The sequence below is a fragment of the Lichenostomus cassidix genome, chromosome 2 (genome assembly GCF_008360975.1).
Source record: "Lichenostomus cassidix isolate B80296 chromosome 2, HeHo_3.0, whole genome shotgun sequence".
NCBI lineage: Eukaryota > Metazoa > Chordata > Aves > Passeriformes > Meliphagidae > Lichenostomus > Lichenostomus cassidix.
The window spans coordinates 9400603-9422735 of NC_139482.1; the positions used below are offsets into that span (position 1 = coordinate 9400603).

General features: G+C 36.5%; 1 protein-coding gene across 2 annotated transcripts in view; it reads right to left on the bottom strand.

The window, feature by feature from the left end:
* The window catches only part of VIPR2 (vasoactive intestinal peptide receptor 2), a 49464-nt gene that overhangs the window by 23826 nt on the left and 3505 nt on the right, over positions 1–22133 (bottom strand). For both annotated transcript variants that reach the window (XM_085050295.1, XM_085050296.1), the window contains exons 3-4: positions 10760–10867; positions 6928–7025 (exon numbers count right to left, since the gene is read on the bottom strand). In XM_085050295.1, coding sequence (XP_084906421.1) covers positions 6928–7025; positions 10760–10867 — 206 coding nt within the window. The remainder of the gene's footprint in view (positions 1–6927; positions 7026–10759; positions 10868–22133) is intronic.

The window sequence follows — 22133 nt, forward strand, 5'->3', positions numbered from 1 at the left end:
TTAAATTTTCCATCATTCCGTACCATTTTGAAAATTCCATCCAGATTTGATTTTAGAAAAACTCCATTGACTGAAACTTTTGAAATTGGACTTGTCTGATTTCAGAATTCTTAAATGAAGGAAAAAAAGGTGGAAACCCTGCATGAACTTCCTAACAAAGCATCAGCTGTCCAGCCACAGTGCTGTAAAGTGCCTTGAATTGAGCCTCTGGCCATAGAGTCTGAGCTTGGCAGAAACTGTCAGGCTGCTGCACATGAAATGACTCTGTCACTTAGCCCTGCTAGGGAGAACAGAAGAGGTTGTCTTCTGCCAGAAAAGCACACACTGTTTAAGATAATGTTTCTGGCATTCTGTACACACACATGACCCCTACAAGAAATAGTCTGGCTAAAATCAAGACAAGAACTCCATGTACTTTTAGCCCAGCAAACAGCTGTCAGTATCAGCAGGACTGAGTCTCTCTGCTGGCCACCCCTTTGCCAAATGGATGAGTGTGGAATAGCTGCATGGAAGTATGTCAGGACTGATGTTAATCAGCCAAAAGTGCTTGGACTTTACCTTAATACTGACCATGCCCATTTTGTTCAAGCTCAGCATGAGAAAATATTAATTACACAGTTGAAAATATTTTGTTGTATGATACAGGTTTTTAATTATGCTGTATTCTACACTTGAAATGATAGAAAAGAACAGCTTTCCCTTTTTCTCAGGTATTTTACTGGTTTAGTTTTACAGTGGGCAGAAATCTTAGATGCTATAAAATTTTCTACTGATCAAAAATTAACCCTGCTTCTCAAACTGTTGCAAAGGTAAGTAAACACTAATCAATTTTTAATCCATCACATAAAAATTTAAAATTATTCAAATTCATGGGTTTTGATTTAAAAAAATGTGGATAATTAGAATGCTTTAGATGATTAGCATGAAGCACTTTATCAGACTCAGCACCAAAGATGATGCAATCATACTGCTCCTTAAATTTCCTGTATGAACATAAAACAGATGTGTCTTACATTGCCTGTAAGACCTCTATAACTCCTAATGATTCAACAAAAAGAATTAGTAAATGTTGTTCTCAAATTAAGTGTCACGTAAATATACACACAAACACCATAAAGACAAAGAATTATATTTCACATTGTGCTATGGTGACTGAAAACCAGGAAATTCATAAGATGAATACTGACTTAGTCACAGCTATTAAATATTTGTCATTCATCTGTATTTTACCTAAGTACCCTTTAGAAACAATCTCTTTGTATTGTATTGCTGCAAAAGAAAGAGGCAAAGCAATGCCAAATCTGATAGAACAAAACAAAAAAAAAAAGACGTCTTTTATAAAAGATGGGATAACTTACTTCTTTCTTACTACTCTGTGTGAACCCTAATTACCCAGGTCTCAATTAATGTTTAGCTTTAACCTCTAAAGGTAAAATATAAATGTGCAAGACTAGCAGGAATTACTAAAATGAAGGCATGGACTGACCAAAAGAGAATTTCAAACTAAATTATATTTTAAAAATATTTTAACATAGAAGAAATGTCATAACCCCTTCAGATTTTAACGCTTTTTCTAAGGATAATCCAATTCAAGTAATGCACATGAAATTGCAATGCTGTTATGCAACTGAAATGACATGAACTTTTCTGCAAGTCTAACAAAATCAGTTCTTCTGCAACATAGTAAGAATAGATTCTGCAAAATATTCACAGGGTTATTTGAGCAATACTGATTCCAAACCTGAAATCCAACAATTTATTTTTCTGAGGGAAATATTAAAATTACAACCACTAAACTAAAGTCAATAGGTGGTTAGGCACAGAAAAAATAATGGAAATGGTTACAGAAAGTGTAAATGCTTTCTGAAAATCTAATCCTAAAACGTTTCCTCTTCTTTTTTGTCTACCTAATGTTAATAGGTTTTAAAAGGGTTCAAACCCCCACACTTATATAATTAAATTGGGTTGTACCAGTTTGCACAATTTGTGTTACCTTCAATACATTATTTGTAAAATCTACTTTTTAAACACACTCGTGTTTTGTTTTCTTAGAAAACACACCTATTTCTGCTAGTTTCCATTAAATTTAGTTTCAAGTTATTTTTACTAAGTTCAGGAGACAGAAGTCTTCTGTTTATTTGCAAAATACCACAGAAGAGCAGAGACACTTCCTAGGCAAAGCTGACAGTGACCGGTGGCTCTTTCAACCTCAGCCTTGGTTTGGAAGGACCTCTAGGGGTGAGAAGGTACCTCAGTGCTGAAGGACAAAACCCTGCAGAAAGTTTAGGGCTCGATTCTTTGTCCAAAGGAGTTTAGCTGTTGACCTAATCACCCTTAATGTAAAAGAAAAACACTCATCTCTTTATTCATTGAACCAGAAATATAATTTTTCATTGTTAAGGAATGTATGACCATTATCATCTTCATTTTGTTTGTTCTGTAGGCTAATATATTCCTGTAATACTGTATGTCAGAGAGTTTACCCTTCACTGATAAAATTAGTTACAACTATATTAAAATTTGTGATCTCAAGTTTTCATGGTCCATGCGACAATATTTGAATATTTCATAATGTTTGAATATTCATACTCAAAGAACATATCAGAAAATCTTAAGCTGTACAATGTAAAATAGGAACTGGGCCTAGCAAATGAGTTCAGTGTCTTAGAAACACTGAAATGAGCAAATGCAATGAGAAATGGAAGATGGAGACCTAGTTCTTTCCTTCTACAAAATTAACTTGAACAAGGCATTAGCCATTTCTAAAATCTGGTAGTACTTACTTATTAGAGAGTAAGTATAAACTGAGATAAAGAGATAGATTACATACTGTAGACAATTTAATTTTTTCTTATTGGACACTTTTACACGTTTTCAAAATATGCATGCAGAGAAGAACAGAATTTACTAAAAATACGTCTAACAAGTTTGGTATTCCTCATGGTATTTAATAATCTTTATACAAGTAAATAATGAAATCCTTTATTGGACATTTTTCCTTCAATTCTCCCTGAGCCTAAACACCACCCAAAAAAAGATGAGACAATCATTGCCATAAGTATCTCTTAATAATAGTGACATCATTAATTTTAATTATGTCAGTCAGAACATCTTATTCCAAGTTCCCTGACCATAGTGGGAGAGAAGACAACTTTGTAAATGCACAAACTTCCACATTTCCCTGTGTAAATGTGAATCAGCAGATATATCTGTGAATGTCAACACTCATGGTGTGCTGGTATTCAGCAGTTTATTGAATATTCTGAAATTAAAGCAAATTCCCTCTGTGCTCTACAAGAGTATCAGCTAGTATTTAGTCCTAATCCTCACTTGAAGTCAAAGGAAGATTTTGCATTTATTTTAAGGAATACTTGTCTCTTAATCACACCTCATGGAAAAAAAAAAAAGAATGATAAATGCAGCATAACAAATAAATTTAGCATCACTTAGAGGTACACAAAAACACATTGGTAGATGGCTGCCTTGTGTCAGATTTTGTTGAGAGGCAAGGATTCAATTTAGGCTCCCCACAGACAATCCATTAGTTCAGAGCAATGCTCCACTCCCCAGACAGCAGAAATGCCTGTTTTCTAAAGGCAGTTGCAGTGAGACTCTGTTTGTGCCACTCCTGCCCTCCCTGCTCGACTCCACTCTGGGGTGGTGTCTGCAGCACACCCTGTGCAGGGTGATGTGACACCTGCTCTGAATGCTCCAGGGACCTGGGCAGATGGGAGAATGCTTCTTCCAGGGATGATGCTCCTGCTAAAGGCACAAGCTGCAACAGCATCACCACGCTCAACAACCCTGAGGATCTTCCTCTCCATGAGTTTCTCTCTGTAAGGCACTACACACTCCAAGCACACAGCCTGAAACTTGTATATATTGGGGCTTCTGTGTCATCTAATAAATCTTGGGTCAGTTCACACTAAGATCAGACAAAGCTGTATTAACTGATCCAGTCATTATTTTAAATAAAGTGGACACATCTCAGTGCTTTACATTCACCAGACATCTTGCCATGTAGTAATAACGCTGACACAGAGTTTAATATCTTCTGACAACAGCTAGGGCATATCTCCAGCTTGTTCAGATTTAATAGAAGATGTCAAAATATGTCAGGGAAAGGTTGTAGTGAGGCTTCAGTTTGGTTAACACACCTTGATGTGTTTCTAGCATGGTCAAATCAAGCTCACTATTTTCCTGTTGTGCTGCCATGAGCTCAAAAGGGGAAAAAAAAAAAAAAGAGATACTTATTTGAATACCTAAGATGAACCTAAAACTTGATCTTGAAGGTCAGCAGTAACTAGTTTACTACATAGGAAAAGGTATGGAAGTATGTAATAAAGGTTTAGATCTATCCTTTGATGTAATAACAACATACAGATATTTTGTTCAGACATTATCATTATCGTGCTTTAACCCCTGAGGCAACAAAACACCATAAAACTACTCCCTCCTTCCTTCCCTCCCTCTCTCAAATTGATCTGCCATAAATAATGGCAAGAGTAGTAAAGAACTAACACAGAATAAACCCAGGGCTTTGTATCAGGCACTTATAGCTAATTTCAAAACATTAAGCAAATGGTTTCTTTTTATAGAACCTGCTAATATACCATTGACATGGAATAAAAATTGAGCTTTTAAATTTGAATATACAGTCATTGCAAACTGGAAGCACGCAAGTTCTTTCAGTGAAGAAAGCAGAAGCGACACGTTTATGGTATTTCTTAATAAGCTTCCTTATTTCAGTGCATTTCTAAGCATAGAAATTTGATAAACATGAATTATTCAGTATTTGCTCACTGATCTTTATAATTTAAACCTTCTCTGGAATATTCAAAACTGCCCAAAATAAATGCTTATCTGGAGAGAGATACATGCCTGTGTATATGCACATATATACAATACGTAGAATATGTATAAAAATAAGCCCCCTTTGCATTAAAGATAAAAGCCTGTATCTTAAAAGACAGAAAAAAACCCCACAGGAACAAATACTTAATTGGATCTACAATGGAAATTCATTCAGCAGTGAAGATGCAGGCACCAAACTTACACCAGACAGTTTCTACCTACTCCTCTAACATTGTCTTCAAAGGAAAACACACAAAAGAAAACTTAGGACTTACCCTAGGAAAAGTATTTTGCCTCTTTCCTTAAAACATTGGCTCCTTAGTTAATGTAACTTTGAGGGCAACCTCATATACTTCATACCCCATACTGCAAAGCATACTATTGCATGACATTTTTATGCCCAGAATATTCAGTATCCAAACATTAGGACTTTACTTTTAGCTCTCATAGTTGAAATATTAGATTAGAAAAAAAACCCAACAAAACTATACTGATTTAGCTAAGTAAAAACTTTGGTTTGAGGTGCTACCACTGTGCACTATAATCTGAATTTAAGAAAACACCTTCTATTTTAACAAGTAGCTGGTGCAGAACCTCAAATGCCTCCTGAAACCCACAGCTGCACAATACTTGCATTTTTTCGATTATCTCTATGATTTCTATCATATGTATGATATTATACCTATTGTATGTTTGCTAACAATGTTTCCAGTACCTGCTTTCCACATATCTCTTCCAATTTTCATCCTTACACTTTCATTATTTGCTTTTTTCAAGCCTTTTTAAAATGTTGCTGCTACTTCCTGTTTCCAGTTCTCTATGTTAATTCCTTCAAGTACAGTCAATTTTCATTTCGTTCACCCCCTTCAAATTACTAATGAGTATGTCAAACAAGAACTGCTTTTCTATTCTGCTAGTTCATCTTCTAATTGTTTCTCACTACTTGAAGTATCATCTTTTGTTAATTTGCATTTTTACATTTTGACCCACTTTCACTCCACATGACAAAGCCTGGGTTGAATGCCAGTGTTTGAAGTGGATGTTTTAGCAGCAATACATGTGTGTTCCCAAGGTGTCAGATGACACAGATGTTTTACAATTTGTCTTCAGAAAAGTTGGGAAAACAATATATTCTCTCAATTTTCTTTATTATCTATTTTTGACTACAGTAATGTCTGGGCTTTTAAATAGAGAAAGAAATGGCAAAACCTGCCTGCCTTAGCTGGGATGCCAGTGCATCTCTGCAAGCCAGAAAGAGCAGATCTGCTACAGCTATTCCACACATACTAAAATCCATGGGAAAAACCCAAATGGCCAAGCAGCTTTACTCGTGAGAGGACTTAATTTGTTTTAGGTGACAGGAGTTTTACTGATCCTATGAGCTCATGCCTGTGAACAAAATGTTGCTCTGTTGGCCTCAGCAGCAAAACAGACAGAAAATATGTAAAATGTGATGGTAAAAATCCTTCCCTCAACAAAAAGATAAAGAAATAGTATCTGCAAAGTGAACAAATTCAGTTTTCCATGCATAGTTCATTTAGGATACCTTGATAGCTTTCTGAACCACTTACAACTGCTAACACGATTTCAAGTCCATTATAAATCTGCAATAACTTAAATGACCCAAATCAATTCTATTTTACTTACAACTTTAACACATACCATCAATCAAGTGGTGCATGTACTATTAACAGACTGTAACAGATTATTAGTATTAGCTTTTGAGACAACTTTTTAAAAATATTCTTTTGAAATAATTGAAACTTCCAGAAATACCACAATGCAAAACATATGGTGCACCAGCTGAGTAGCACTGCAATATTAGATATACAGATGCATTACTGTAATTACCAACTGTTTATAGCCTTGAGCTTCAAACAGTTACTGAGTTGTACATTTCTGATTTTATCCCGTTAGACAACTGCAGTCCAAGCATACTGCAACCAATGCCATGAAAAATTACTACAGATTTTCATTAAGTCTGATTTTCATTTTGTCTGAGTAAAATGGGATTTATTTAGAAGCAGAATATACTGAACACCATCATCTAAATGAATAGAAGTATTTTCCTACCTTATAATCATCTTCATAGTCATTATATCCACAAGTACTTAAGATGTCAGGAAAAATATCCGACCATCCATTACTCGTACAATTTTTGCTAATATTTCCTGTAAAGCAAAATCAGAGAGTTTAAATCAGAAAGAGTCAACACTCTCCTCATCAATGACTCTCTAGACAACCTAACTTTATCATTAGTGAGTCACAAGCTAACTCTTTTTCCTGTATTTCCTAGGACTCAACCCAGTCATTTCCTTTCATGTGCTCTTCATTCATATGACTTTGGCTTTTAGTCTTGCTTGCAGTTGCCTCTGCACTACAGAAAAACAAAAGTAAACCCGAGCTGTGATGGCAGACTTCTCCTTTGGTATAACAGCTATTTTGATTATATCTGCAAAAGCCTAAACTGTTTTGCTCTTTTATTTAAAATACTCAGAAGGGAGTTTTTCAGTTCACTTTGTTAAGGGGCTGTTTGAAGGTAAAGTAATTTGAAACAAAATCCATTTCAGTGAGAATTGTTCTAACCTCCTATTTAAGCTTTCTGAGAAACCAACACCAAGTGATCTACTGAAGAGTTATAAAAGCTCTTAGACAGTAAGGTAATGACTTAAAAATGACAGCAAATGTTGGTAAGTTTGGTAATGAACTTCAAAGGCCAAATTATGTTATAGGTTGAAGAACGAGGAATAAAAATGCATGCTGAATTTCAGTTCTTGAACCAATACTGAAACAGTGTAGTCCAAGGAATGTACAGGATGTGTGGAAGTATGGCTGAAAAGGATTTGAGCATCTATTAATTTCAGAAAGTTTCTCTTTGGAACTGAGAGAATTTGACTGTTTTCAGAGACAAAATCACACAAATGAGATGGGGGCAACCCACAACTCTGCTTCTTAATCTAATTAAAATGAATTAACGTTCATGGAATATGGAACAACTTCAATGGGGGAAAACAGAAAAACCTGATTTCAGACTAAAATATGGTCATCAAATTTATTAGGACTTACTCTTACAATGTTAATTCATAGCCAATTTCCCTTCATATTTCTTAAAGCTATTTGTATATCCATGAAACTTGAAATCTATAACAATATACTGCTTTGGTTTGGAGTTTACCACTGGTCTTTAATTGATTTAAAGATGCCTGGTTTTCACCAGAGAATAATTAATTTACGTGTCACAGATCAGCATTGGTCAAGAATAACCAAACTTATTTATATACACTCCAAACTAAAGCTTTTGGGATTTTTACTTGGTTGTCTGCTTACTGGAAATTCTTCTTTGTATAAATTCTTCAGTGGAAAGTTGTAAATATCCTACAAATGGTTCAAAAGCCAACAACCCAATCTTTCCAGCTAATAAAATGGCCTTGACCTAAACCCACAGTCTCCTCAAACAACGTGACCACTTTTGCCGTTTGGCATAGAAATGACATTTTTAAAAGAAAATGTAACCTATTTATACATTTTGAAGAGTTTTCAGTTTAACAGTACATCAAGATTCTCTGACTAGACAGAGCAGAAGAATGTGTTAACAGAACCAGAAATTGCATCAAAGCCAGTTCTGCAAGAAAAAGACTCTATGTGCTCAAGACTGAAGTATTTTCTACTTCAAATACTGCAATACCTTCTAACCTAAAGACAGTTTGGCAATGTTTTATGGAAGGCAATGTTGATTTCTACACCATATTTCATGCAGTTAAATATTTCAGACGGCAACTTGATTTAAAACCTATAACTTGACACATACATTTGAACAAAAACTTCACAGAATAATTTTCTGAGACTCATAAACTTGTACAATACAGGAAAACATTATAGGATAATACAATTGCTTTTACAGAAAAAAATATTTTAATCAAAAGTTACTAATATTCAATATAGAATTAATAATGTGGTATGCTTAAACTATAGCACAGGTCACCACGGAAGAAATTAAGAGTCAGCTACCCAAAGATTGTAAAGAGGAGAAGGTAACTACTTTTTTAAATTCACAATTGAAATTGAGAAATCCTTTAAGGAATTGATGATATTTAAAAGCCTACTTGTGGTTTGGAATATTTGCATAAAAATAAGATAGCCTAGATCATCTTCTAGTAGAATTTTAACTACTCTTAAACACTAAAAAACTAAAACATGTATCTCACAAATCTGGCTAAAGAAAAAAAGTTAAATTTCTTGTTTAAAGATATTTTAATAATTTCTTGCAATAAGAATGAAGTTAATTAGTAATGTCCTGTGTATGAATTAGATAAATTACATATTCCTGAGAATGATCAACTTATAAAGTTGCTAAGATGCTTAGTTAGATCTTAATTGAATCAACCACTCAAGATGTTGTCTTCCTTTCCTGAAACTACAGAAAGACAAGATTTTTAGAAACACTCTTAATTGAACAGGTACTTCTAAAAAAAAAAAAAAACCTGTTGGTTCCACAAGCCAGAAGTAAAAAGGTAGCTATGGAAAAAAGCTAGATCTGGGAAAATTATAGCAAACTATAATAAGGAAGTAATCTTTCAGTCTTGCTGACACCATGGTGAAGTGAGACAGAGTTGTAATGCACTGTGAAGGTTTCAGACTTAAATATTTATTGCAGCTGTTTTATAATAAAATTAAAATGTTGTTGTAATATAACTAAAGATTGTGAAATAAACTCCAGAGAGAGTGTGCATGCTCTAGCTTTTGGCAAAGACACAGAAGCAGCATGATTTAACTCAGATTTTGAATTTTTTATATTTATTAGTTTGCCTTGTCTCATGACAACACTATTTTCTTCGTTTGAGTAATTTGAAAACTTTTATAGATTTCACATGATGTAGTAACGATTACACATTCTTTCCCCTTTATAAACTGTTTAGACTAACCATGATAAACTAATCAAGATTCACCAGTTCCAGGAATTAAAAACTTTGCTCATCTGTAGATTGTTTTTGTTTTCTATTTTATTCTGCAGCAATACTTAATCAGCAGTTTTGAGTCTAAAGATATTTTAGTAGTACCCCAAATTAGCCTCTAAATTAAAAGTGATATTGTTAAAGCTCTCCACAGAAACATCCTCCCCCCCACCAAAAAACCCCAAAAAATCCCCAAGACCAAACAAATAAACAAACAAAAATTAAACAACTACAATAAATTTTGCATCTTTCACCAGCTCTTCATGACAACAGTTTCCCACGTGAGCAATGGGGATAAGATTTTTCCTGCTGCATTTGGAGGTACTTGTGAAATACTCTGTGTGCATCATCTATTTTCCAAATCCCACTTGCATGCCACAGGGCAAAATATGATGTATTGACAAGATGGAGCAGAAGATGGAAGACTTAAAACAGTTAATTGTTTCAGCAATCTGAGACACTGATGAGCTCTTTTCAAGTTCCATTAAAAAGCAGAATAAAAGGTTTCGTGATAACTACCTTAAATTGCAATAGCAGTAATTTTTAGGTATTATCTGTTAATGCAGGCTCATTATTCTCATGACGGCAAGGCAGAGCTCCCATCCTGAGGCACAGAAGGAAAAACCTACATGTGACCTGCTGGCAGCTGTTGGAGATGTCAGTCAGGCTCAGCTGCCTTAATAATTAACAAAATAGGTCAAAAAAGAGAAAGCAACGTCTGTAGCTTTGGTGAGTGTCACTGTATCCGAAAATATATTTAGTATCTGACGGAAAGAACACCAAACAGAACACAAAGATGATAATTTGGTCTTTTCATGGTGTATCCTGAACAGCTCTGACATGAATTTTAACTGCAAGAAGAAAATAAAACCCCCAAATGAAGCATTTTTAGCACATTATGTTAAAGAATACCAGAGAGAAGCCAGTAAAAAATACACATTATAATAAAATACCTGGTTTGCCAGAAAAAAGGCTAAATACTTTTGGACAGGGGACAGTGACAGTCTCTCCAATCTTTGCAGGACGCCAGCAGGTGATGTTATCCCAAACTCCAACGCATCCTGAAACAAAACCAGCATTAACAGACTTGAAAGCTTAGTCTGAATCCCCCTACTGTATTTACCTTATAAAGACCTGGTGAAAACTTTATATGAGTGGTTAAAAAAATATCAGACTCTTTCAAGAAAGCTGCAAAGATGATATTTGCTATGAAAACATTAAAGGAATCATAAAAGCCTGCTGATTAATGAGCCAATTTTTAGGTCAGTTAACATATTGTTTGGAAAATGTCTCTTGAAAACGATGGCATTGTGATTTGAGGATGCCAGGAAAAAGTAAGAAATATTAAAAAATAACTCCTGAGCATTGATATGGATTGTTAAGATTATTAAGAACTGCAAAATTTTGAGAATTTCTTAGTCACAATTAAAATGGAGTTTTCTATGATGCAGACTGAACATCACAAAGAATTATTTAAGTTGTGCATTGGATTCAGCACCACATGACAGGGTCATGACTGGAGATTGGAATAATAGGCATGGACTTACAAACTAAATAACAGATATTTGAACAAAGAATGCTTCTATATATTGGTTTCAGAAACAGGAGGGGCCTTCAGATTTCACAGACATATTTTATAGTGGCAGTAACTGCTTGTTACAAGCAGAGAGTAACTTGCTACAGCTTTGCCCATGTTGATATCTATATTAATGTGCCTCAATGGCAGTATCTTGTGAGTGAGTGGAAATCATCATATGGCTGCTATAGGCACTTGGCTCAACCATGTCCTATTTAAAGGTCACTGTTTATAATGCAAATCTTCTAAGCTAAGCCAAGAGTTATGAAAGTTTCTCAATATAAGCCTTGAGAGGACAAAGAAGTAAGAAAATGTTACTCATATTATCTCAGTTCAAGTTATTTAAAAAAAAAAATCATGTGCAAAATTCCAGGCATTTATGTCTTCAGATAAGGCAATTAACAATTTAAATTTGTAATTAATACTGAAAAGAAAAGCCAAACTATTATCCTACTGGTATTATCTCTGTAAGATTATTAGAATGATAAGGGACAGTTTGTTCCTTTCAGTAGAGAACATAAAATTTGGATTAGGAATTGCTCACAGCCATATTATTCTTCAGAATATTTATAGTGTTAGCAATTCATTATTAATTTATTCTGCACTAGTGAGGTCATGCCCAAAATCAAGCCACATGAGTTAAATACAACTTGAAAAGGAATATTTAGAAGTTCTATATTTGTATAAAAACTTTTTTGTGCAATTAAACTTGGACAGCTTGCGTTGACTTAAAATATGCAGCATCCTGCTCTCAGAGTTTAAGTGACTTTCAAAGCACACGTAAACTAGGGAAGCAAAGAATGTGTTACAGGAGCAGCAGCTGGATTTGCCCCAGGGCTGTGTCTAGCTGCAGCATGAAGAAAAGCCAGTGGCACAGTGCTCCCATGGGCCTTGCTTTCCTTTGGAAACATCCATCCAAGTGTGGTAGCTGGGAGGGAGCCTCAGTGTGGCACCAAGAACAAGGTTTGGAGAGGATAAATGAAGATGAGAGGAGGATTATGGGGGAAATACTGCATTTGATCACCAATTCCACAGAGTCCTCTTTAGACAGTTTCCCAAGGAAGTGCAATTCTCCAGAGGATTCAGTTGCTTATGGGGATTGGGTCGTTCTTCACTCCTCTTAGGAGTTCTAAATGCAGCATCTGTTCTATATTCAGAAAGATGATGCCAGAAATAAGGGATTACTAAATGGAACACTACACAAAGTTTATCTCTGTGCATAGACAATGTAATGCCTTATCCTCCACTGCCTTGTGTGCTGCATCAGCCTCTTGTGGCTTTTCTGACAGCATCCCTGAGATATCTCTGATGTTGGCTTGGCCATCTGTATACAGTTTCAGAAGTCTACATCTGAGCAGGTCACCTTCATAGCCTTTGAAGTCAATGGAATCTCAACATGCTTAGGTCCTTCCTGAGTAGCAGTTCTGGGTCAAAATCAAGTCCAAATCCCTATGATGCAATACCAGGGCTTACACAAAGTAAAGAATGTTTACCTGAGCCAATTCAGGTCATGCTTCCTCCCCAGTTGATTTTAAGCCAAAACCAACATCAACAACACGACACACAAGTAATCAGAAAGACAAAGAAACTATTTTCTTCATCTGCCAGCACTCAGAACAACAGTGACAAACTGAAACTCTTTTGGCTTTGATCGATGGACTGCCTGAGCCAGCACAAACAAGCCCTGGAGTACACAAGAATAATTATCATCTTGTGAGACTTCAGACATCTTTATTTCATCCCCATTCCCACTAACAGTGAGAGCTGAGATGAGTCATGAAAGTGTTCATGCACACCCATGGAAGCTGATGACTTTCTCAAATTTTCCCTTTAGTTTAATTCACTGTCTATAAAATGGTGGGTTTGTAACAGCAATCTGCAAACAGCTGAGGCATTTATAAATTTTTCCTCTGCCGCTGTATATGGACTGGGCTAAGGTTTGGTAAACAAGCAGCTGAACAACATCACAGATCCATTGCTACATTGTCCACAAAGAACACTTAAAACTCTTATTCAAGCCTCAATTAAATTGAATATTATATAGGAAAACTGAGGTTCAAGTCCTATTCCTACCAAAACTAATCAACACAATTTGTATCAAATATCAAAGCCAGCTTGCTGGAAGGAACTCAGTTTACAAGTTTTTGATGTTCAAAACACCACAAGCCACAAATGTTTTCTGGGGAATATGTTTTTTCCCTATTTTTCCTCAACATTTTAGGACTTTGCAGGCATCTATGGCCCATGAGAGAATGACAGTTTTTTCAGACTCCTTAAATCAAATGGATGAAATAGCACCAAAGACATTTCCTACATCTAGACTACATTCAAATGCTTCAAAAATCATGAGAGTGAAACTGGAGTGGCTGTCATCAGAATTCCAAGAATATTAAGCCTCAATTTATGTATATTTACAGGCTTATTTATTATGGTACAGGACATCTGAGAAAACTGCTGGAATGTCCTGGAGGCGTTTAAAGTCACCGAATGCCTACAGTGGGCATCTGGAAACTGGTCCAGTCTGAAATGGTGTTACACTATTGGTATTATTGCTGCTAGAATTACAAGTGTTAAACAACAATGCGCCTTTCTCAGCTTTCAAATCACACCTTTCCTCATTGCCCCCTTCCTCCAGTTACTACAGATTTGTTGAGTTAAGTACCTTCTCCTTCTCTTAGGAAAACACACCCTCATGCAGAGGTGCAATAGGAGGGCGTGTTTTCCTAAGTCCACTCTTACTATGCTTGCATCAATTTGTTTCTTCCATCCCAACAACGTAACTTGTTTTTATAGCACAATATTAATTTGGCACAATTAAAACCAGCAACTAATTCCCCACTGATTTTGGAAATTAAAGATGTGGCACAACTGGAGATCTTGGTGAGTTTCACAGGTGTTCAGATACTGCTCTTCACCCTCCATAGTATCCTTTTACAATGACATATGCAGTGACATATGCCAGAAGGTGACAGAAAATAATTCAGTTCATCCTAAAACACATGAAATTAGGCCAGATTAACTGCTCCCAACAATTCCCTGTGTCTTTCCAGTGACAGCAAAGCAATCTATGGTGCTTTAAATACCACTTTGTTGGCAAGTGAAGGTGTGGTAAATGTTACACTGAATGTTTCTGTGTCTCTACAGAGAATATCTAACTTGATCAAATTTAATATTCTCATCTCTGCTCACTCTCCACAACTCTGTTCAGCCATTAATTTATCCAGTGTCAGGATTTCTGGACTGTCATCCATCAGTGCAGCACTCATAAAATCATTATCTAAAGTCTAATTTTCTGGAAATGTTGTCTCTCAGATAGACCTATATATAGGTCTGCTTCCTAGTGTCTCTGAAGGATACTAATCAAGATACAAAATGTTCATATTAATGGGTTTATTCTCTATGTTTGCATTGTGCTTCATAAATTCTCAAGCATTGAGTGTTTTTGTCCTTTCACTTTGATACATACCCATATAAAACCAGTCTAGCTTGATCTGTGCTAGCTCTTCAACTTTTTCTGCACATCTACTATTATATTCTTTACCTTTTCTTTAGCTATTGGGCTGGTTTTGGCTGGGGTAGTGTTAATTTTCTTCACAGTTGCTAGCATGGGGCTGTGTTTTGGATTTGTGCTGAACACAGGGTTGATAATCCAGAGATGTTTTTGTGGTTGCAGAGCCAAGGTCTTTTCTGCTTTTCATACAGCCATGCTGGTGAGGAGGCTGAGGGTGCCTGGGAGGCTGGGAGGAGACAGAGCCAGGACAGGTGACCCCAACTGACCAAAGGGATATTCCAGACCATGTGGCATCATGCTCTGGATATAAAGTGGGGGGAAGAAGAAAGAAGGGGGGAAGTTTAGAGTGATGGTATTTGTCTTCCCAAGTCACTGTTCTGTGGGATTTGCCCTGTTCTCCTGGAGATGGCTGAACACCTGCCTGCCCATGGGAAGCACAGACTGAATTCTTTATTTTGCTTGTGTGCACAGCTTTTGTTTTCCCTATTAAACTGTCCTTATCTCAACCCAAGAGTTTTCCAGCTTTGACACTCCCGATTCTCTCCCTAATCCTGCTGGTGGGGGAGTGAGTGAGAGGCTGTGCAGGGCTGGGTTGACCACTGGGGTTAAGCCATTAACAAGTGTCAATAAAGCTAGCAAAGGTAAAAGAAAAAAGGGTTCTTCATCCCTGTTTCTGTGGTGTCTAGAAGAACACTCCTGCACCCTGCATAGAACAATCCCTTTTCAATCTCTTCATTTGCATCATTTATTTCTCTGATGTGTCATTCACAGCATATTCACTGAAACAACCAAACTTCCCAGAAAACCTTTGCTCAATGACTTGCTCAAAAGTGTCTCTTCTACTGATTTCCTCTCTTGTTCCTCCAGATGATCCTGTAGATGCTAATGTTAGCTAGTTTCAATGAGATCACTTACTTTATTTGAATGTTTGCTCTTTAATGCTTGTCATGCATTTGCAGATACTTCATAATGAAAGGAAACATAACACACTATAAACTACATTTTGTTTCTCATTTTCTTCAGCTTACATAAGAAGTACTGCCACCACATTCATCATCCTGTTTCTTGAGATTCAGTCTTTGAGCAACAAGTTCACTTACCTATGTGTGCTTCTTCATCTGTAAAAACATGAAACACTGAAGCTTGTGCTGGAAAATTTTGTTCATAGACACATTTTATAAATATAAAACCACTAGGTGGCACTTTGTATTTGGATTTGAAAATTGTCACTTCCAAGAGGGGTTTAGCATTTTTTAAAACTGTCTAGGGGTGCATAAAACACGAAACAAAAACAGAGTGCTTTTTAAATGAGTCAGAAAGTCGACAGCTAGCCTAGGGTTCATTTTTCACACTGGGAAACGTTTTGATTTTTGTACTTAACTTGGCAGAGCAGGAGCCATCTCACCTCTTATGGGCAATGATTTCTAGACTGCAGGTCTGTGTGCCACAGCATGGAACTTAGGTTGCATGGGAATTATGAACATATATGGACTGACATTCCTTCTGCATTTTCGCACAAGTGATAAAAAAAAAAGGCAAAGGAGGAGCTAGACAAGTAGTGAGTAGCAAACTGGGAGCAAGCAGAACTGCTGTGAGTGGGAATAGGAATGAAACAGTCCCATAAAAAACTTTGCTCCCCATCCTGGGGCTCTGCCCCACCCTGGTTCCCCGTGCCAGGCCAGATCCTGACCTGCAGGCTGATGTCCACAGCTGTCCCTGTCCCAGGGAGGTGACAAATGCCCGGGGCTGGGGCTCCCTGTCTGGGGATGGGAATGACCCTGCCATCCCTGCCATCCCCTGCCTGCCCAAAGCCCCTCTGCTCCACCTGCAGTCCTGTGGAAATGGAAACACTGGCTACAATGTGGTCAAGAAGCAGCTGAAATTACTCAGAAATACTGAGGAAATGCTGATGTAAAAATTTTTAATTTCCAGTCCACAAACACTACTTATAGACAGCAAAGAGAAAGAAATAAAAGAAAGAAATAGCATCAGATTAAACTAGTTGAAACAGAATGATGAAACCAATAGAGTTTATCTCATTTTCACCTAAAATGTTTGCAGTACACAGGTTCTTCAAAAGCTGGTTCTATAATCAGGAATGCTAAAAATACTATTTTTGAGATTTCTAAGGGATTTCTGGATTTTCACTAAATGAGACACTTCCAAAGAAATGTCTTATTTCCCTTTTGAAGAACAGTTTCCCTTTAGAGAATCAAAAATCTACTGGCCAGTTTTACACTTAATGTGATTTACATATTTTTAGGGTTCTGTAGGGAAATATGGAAGTTGCCAGCTAAAACTTTGAAAAAACCCTTCTAAAAAAAGAAAACAAATTTTAATCCAAATTTTCCAAGTAAATCCTCCTTTCCAATTATTCAAAATGTCCTTTGGACAAAAGAGCATCTATTTTTGTATGACTGGACAGCATGATAATCTTACCATAAGAACACTATTTTCTACTCTTATGCAAATATATTAATGTATGTATAGCCAAAGCTGTAAAAGGTACCTTCACCTTTATGTTGTCTCAATTCTGACATGCTGTACATTCTTGAAAATTACCATTAAAAATCAATCTCCATATAAACCCAACCCCAAAATCCTACAATTCTCTGTAAAGTACTAGGACCTTATATTTCTGTTAATTTGCAGGTTAATTGTATGTAACCCATGTGCTATTTGTTGTATTAACTGGAGCTTTTTCAGTGTGTTGGTATTCAAGATTTCTTCCTTGTGGTATTTGAACTTCAGATGTCATGGAGAATAGACTGCCATGGCCATAGCTGTCTTTATCAGGACTCAAATGCAAAACTCTGCTGGGCAGCATTTCCTTCAGAATCTTCTGGAAAACACAATAAATTCACTTATGGCTGTGCATTTTCCTTCTTTGGGGCTACAAATGCCATATATTAATGTCTACTGCTGAATTTCTATTTACATTTTGGGTAGAGCAGAAATTTCAGGTCTTCAAAAACATTGTGGACATATGTTGCTTCTCTTCTTTCCAAAAGGGTTTGTTATTGTCACTCTTAGTAAACTTTATTATGTGAGATTTTTGAATGAGGCTGATCAGGACATTGTCCCAGTCTTCACCATTTTTTTTCCTGTTAGTTATTTTTCAGTAGGCAACTCCTTTCATTCAAGGCTCTTTCTCACCTTTCTCACCCAGCCTCCTTAAAAGACAAACTAGCTCTGCCTCTCTTCTGCCCTCAAATATTTAGGTACAGCTTCCACAAAGCTCAGACATTGTCAATTACCATAAGGATGGATCAGTTTTATGTGATGTCATTAATGATGACACTTTAATTAGTGAAATCTAAAACAGGCAAATAACCAAAGCATCCCCTTTGACTTCCTTCATAAAAAAATTTGTGAACTAAAAAGTAATAACGTGTCTGTACTCCAGCTAGAAAACAACAGCACAGATTCAAGCAAGCTAAAGTTGTTCTTCCAAGAGTTACTGGTGCTGCATGAAAGGAATTGCATGATGCCACCATCTCATTTAATTCTACTTTGTATGCTACCTCAGATGACTGTAAGCAACGCTGCAGTCTGAACCACTGACTCGTTTTACCGAGAAAATAGCTTCAAAACTAAACAAAACTCGATGCAAGACCTTGATGAGATAGGGAGCATTAAGAAAGGGGAACCCTTCAGGAGATCCTTTTTAATGTAGCAAAAGAAAGGTCTCATCTGGCTTTGTGTCAGTCTTCTATTTCCTAATGTGGATGAGAGAGTGATCACCAGGTTTGCCTGGTTATACACAGAGGTGTGTGAGGGGGTGTAAATGCAAAATATGTACACTTGTTGCTGCACAAACAACCTTAACAGCTAAGTTAATCAGATAAATTAACTTCTGGACAACTTGCCATAGGTCCAACATTTGAATGTTCATCCCATTGCTCTGAACAGCTCTGTTTCATACACGAGATCATGAGCTCAGTGCTGGAATCATTGAAAGAAATTCTATCAACAGAGCAATTCAGGAGATTGGATTACACAGCAATATTGGTCCCTCTTGCTTTAAACTTATGAATAACTAAGAGAATCATTTTGGTAGTCTTGTCTCTTTTAATTTCCCATTACTATCTGCAATATGAAGCTTCTCTTTGAGAGGTTTATGAAATTCTTTCCATAGCCATTTTTCTTTTTATCTACATCCCTCCCTCAAAGTTAAGATGCCATATCTAAAATTAAAAATGTTGTCTGACATATGGGTCTCACAAAAACACATTTTGGAAGCAAGATCTAAAAAGACACATTTAACTGTGCAGCCACTCAGTCCAAGATGAATCAAAAATCACTTAACTTCAATTTTTTTTATAATGAAATATTTTTTAGAACTTATAGTTGTAGAACCCTGTTAAAAACTATCCTGAGTTTTAACATTTTTGACCATAAGATTTCTTTGTACACTTAAAGGTGAAGAGAAATGAGCCAGTTACCTTTTAAGGAAAAATTCTAAATACGGCATTAAGGCAGAAATTTGCAGCAGAACAATTTTGATGTATTTTCAATCACTTTTCTCGGGAGCTTTCTATCTTTTTGTAAGAAGACAAGCCATGGGCAGCAGATAACAAACAAATCAGTTTTTTCCCCATATAGACTTCAAAATCTTTAGCTATTATGAGCTAGTTAGAATGAAATTTATCTGCCCTTCAAAAATAAAGTGTGCACCAAGGAAAAACAGCTAAGGTGCACCCATACCTCAGGGGCCAAATTATAGGAGGAAAGAAGAAAACAAATATGGGTAGAAGCTAATGCAGTCTTCATGAAATAAACAATCAGATATTCTAAAGTGCACTACAGAGAGGAAAGCACTGCCACAGGTCTTTGGAGAGTGACTTCTTCCCTAAATGGAGTGTAATGCTGTCCATTAATGGAAAAGTATGTTCTAATGCCTGAAAATCCCCCAAAGGGTGCAAAGCAAGAGGTTCGGGTGTCTCACAGTTTGACATTGGCAAATGAGCAGAGTTTAGACCAAAGGGGTTCTGTGGTTTTAGCATCTCCTTAGCATCGTTCAAAGGATACTTACACAGCCTTTATACAGAGTTTCTTTGCTTTATTAAGCCAGGAAGTAAGCAAGTCCTTCAAAATCAGTTATTTTAGGTGCACTACAAGAATTACTCCTTGGAATTCTTCAGCCCATGTCTTGATGCAGCTCAGGTAAGATGACAATAAGATCGTTTAGTCATGCAAAAAAACCCCAACCTCATTGGCTGCTAAATATTTCCTTTATGTCTCCCTAACTGGGAGCAGAGAAGATTAGATAAGATATTCAATATATGATTGGCTTCTAGGTCACAGGAGAAACTGCCTGTCCCATCCAGTTTGGATCCTCCAAAATTCAGTAGCTGTGCATGCCAGCCAAATTCTGGAGCATGTGACATAGAGGTGTCAAGATTTCCCAAGTGCACAATAAATTAATGAAAATATTCCCACTGATTTTGATAATGGAGACCCAAGGCTTCAGTGGAAAATCTCAGGGAATATTTCCAAAATTCAAGACAGTACCTTCACAAGATTTCATTCACAGTGCTTGTAAGTCAGGTAGCACATACTAAAGCCAGGAAAGCATGACAAGGGCTGTATAACAATCTTTCCCATTCAGGAAAAAGGGGAATAGCATTTGTGAATGGAAAGAATTATGCTTCAAATGTACTACAAGTTACATGTGGTGCTATGACTTGGACTAGTTCCAGCTTGCCAATTTTCATTAGTGATTCTTCTTTACCAGCAGTCAGACTGTCACTGTTCAAAACAGTCCTTACTTCTTTGTATGATTACAGAGTTTATTGGGAAAATAAGGACACACAGAGAATGTCTATTTTTGTAAATGCAACTGCATGTATTTAACATAGGCTACTCTCTGAAGGTTCTTGGTAAGGGTATCTATAACATAAAGCATAGAGCAAATTCTCCTGCAATATTAAACATACAGTTTGAAAGGTTCATCACCACAGGGGCTTTATTCCAGTCTCCAGCAAAATGGAATACTCCTTTACTTTCAGACAGGCATTCAATAAAATGCATCAATCCTTCCACTGCTGTTTTGTCACTATCTGCATATCTGAATCAGCACCATCAGACATACTGGGTCCTTCCAACACATGAGTTTTCTTTCACAGCAGTTTACCTTCAGGAGGCACCCCTATTCCACTGGAAAAAGGCTGGGAAGAAAATACTGACAGCAAACTTCTTTCTTCCCCTAGGGAACCCAAAATAAAACTGGTGTGCATCACAAAGATACCTTTGGAGCAGTTCAGCAACTGGATCACTAAAGGGTATCTTGATGAAAGCTTGACTTTCAAGGCCTTATAACAGCTAACAGTGAATTTATTGGTTCATGATTTAATTCATTAAGCTGGACTACTAATTATTTCTCCATCTGGCTTCGCACTAGCACTGTTTATGTAGCACCTTCACCTCTTCACCACTTATCCATAAATAAAAACCATATATCTAGATGAATTATTCTAGTAAGATTTTGCATTTTTAAAATTACTGAGCTGGATTAATAAAAAGGAGAAATTATAATAAAATACAAGATGTTGATGATCCTTTGAATTATTTTATTTTATACTAATTCATATTAGAATACTCACTGAGGCAGTTACAGATTTAAGCTGAGGAGAGGTGGAAAAAGCATCATGAGTTGCAAGTCATGTTTATGCTCAAAGGACACTGCAGATGGCAGGTCTCTGAGGTCCCATAATCATCTTCAGAGTGCATTCAAAACTAATAGAACACAAAGAGCCCAAATAAACTATGTATTGCCAAGCTGAATGTATCTGTCGCCTTTGTATTCCCCTTGCTGAACAAATGACTTTACCAACAGCTTCAAATTACAGGAAAAAATGTCATTTTTCCATAAACTTTTGTTCTACTCACATGAAAATGTAGCAAGGAAATCTAATAAAATCTAAAAAGCCCCAAAACACCCCACAAAAAAACCCAAACCAAACCAAACCAAACAAACCTCAAACCCAAAAACCTAGCAAAACCCTCTACATTTACTATTCTTCTTCCTTCCATTAAATTACAGATTGCTCTATCACTATAAGTACCTATATACTTATCTTTCTATGCAGAAAGAAAATGAAAACAGTAAAATAACAGAGAGAGTTGGGGGTTTGGGTGTAACATGACTTTCTGGTTTTACCTTTGCACCACTCCATGGTCTTCTGGGCAAATCTGATTTTCTGTCTGAAACATTGTCCACCTGGGAAACCCAGAGATC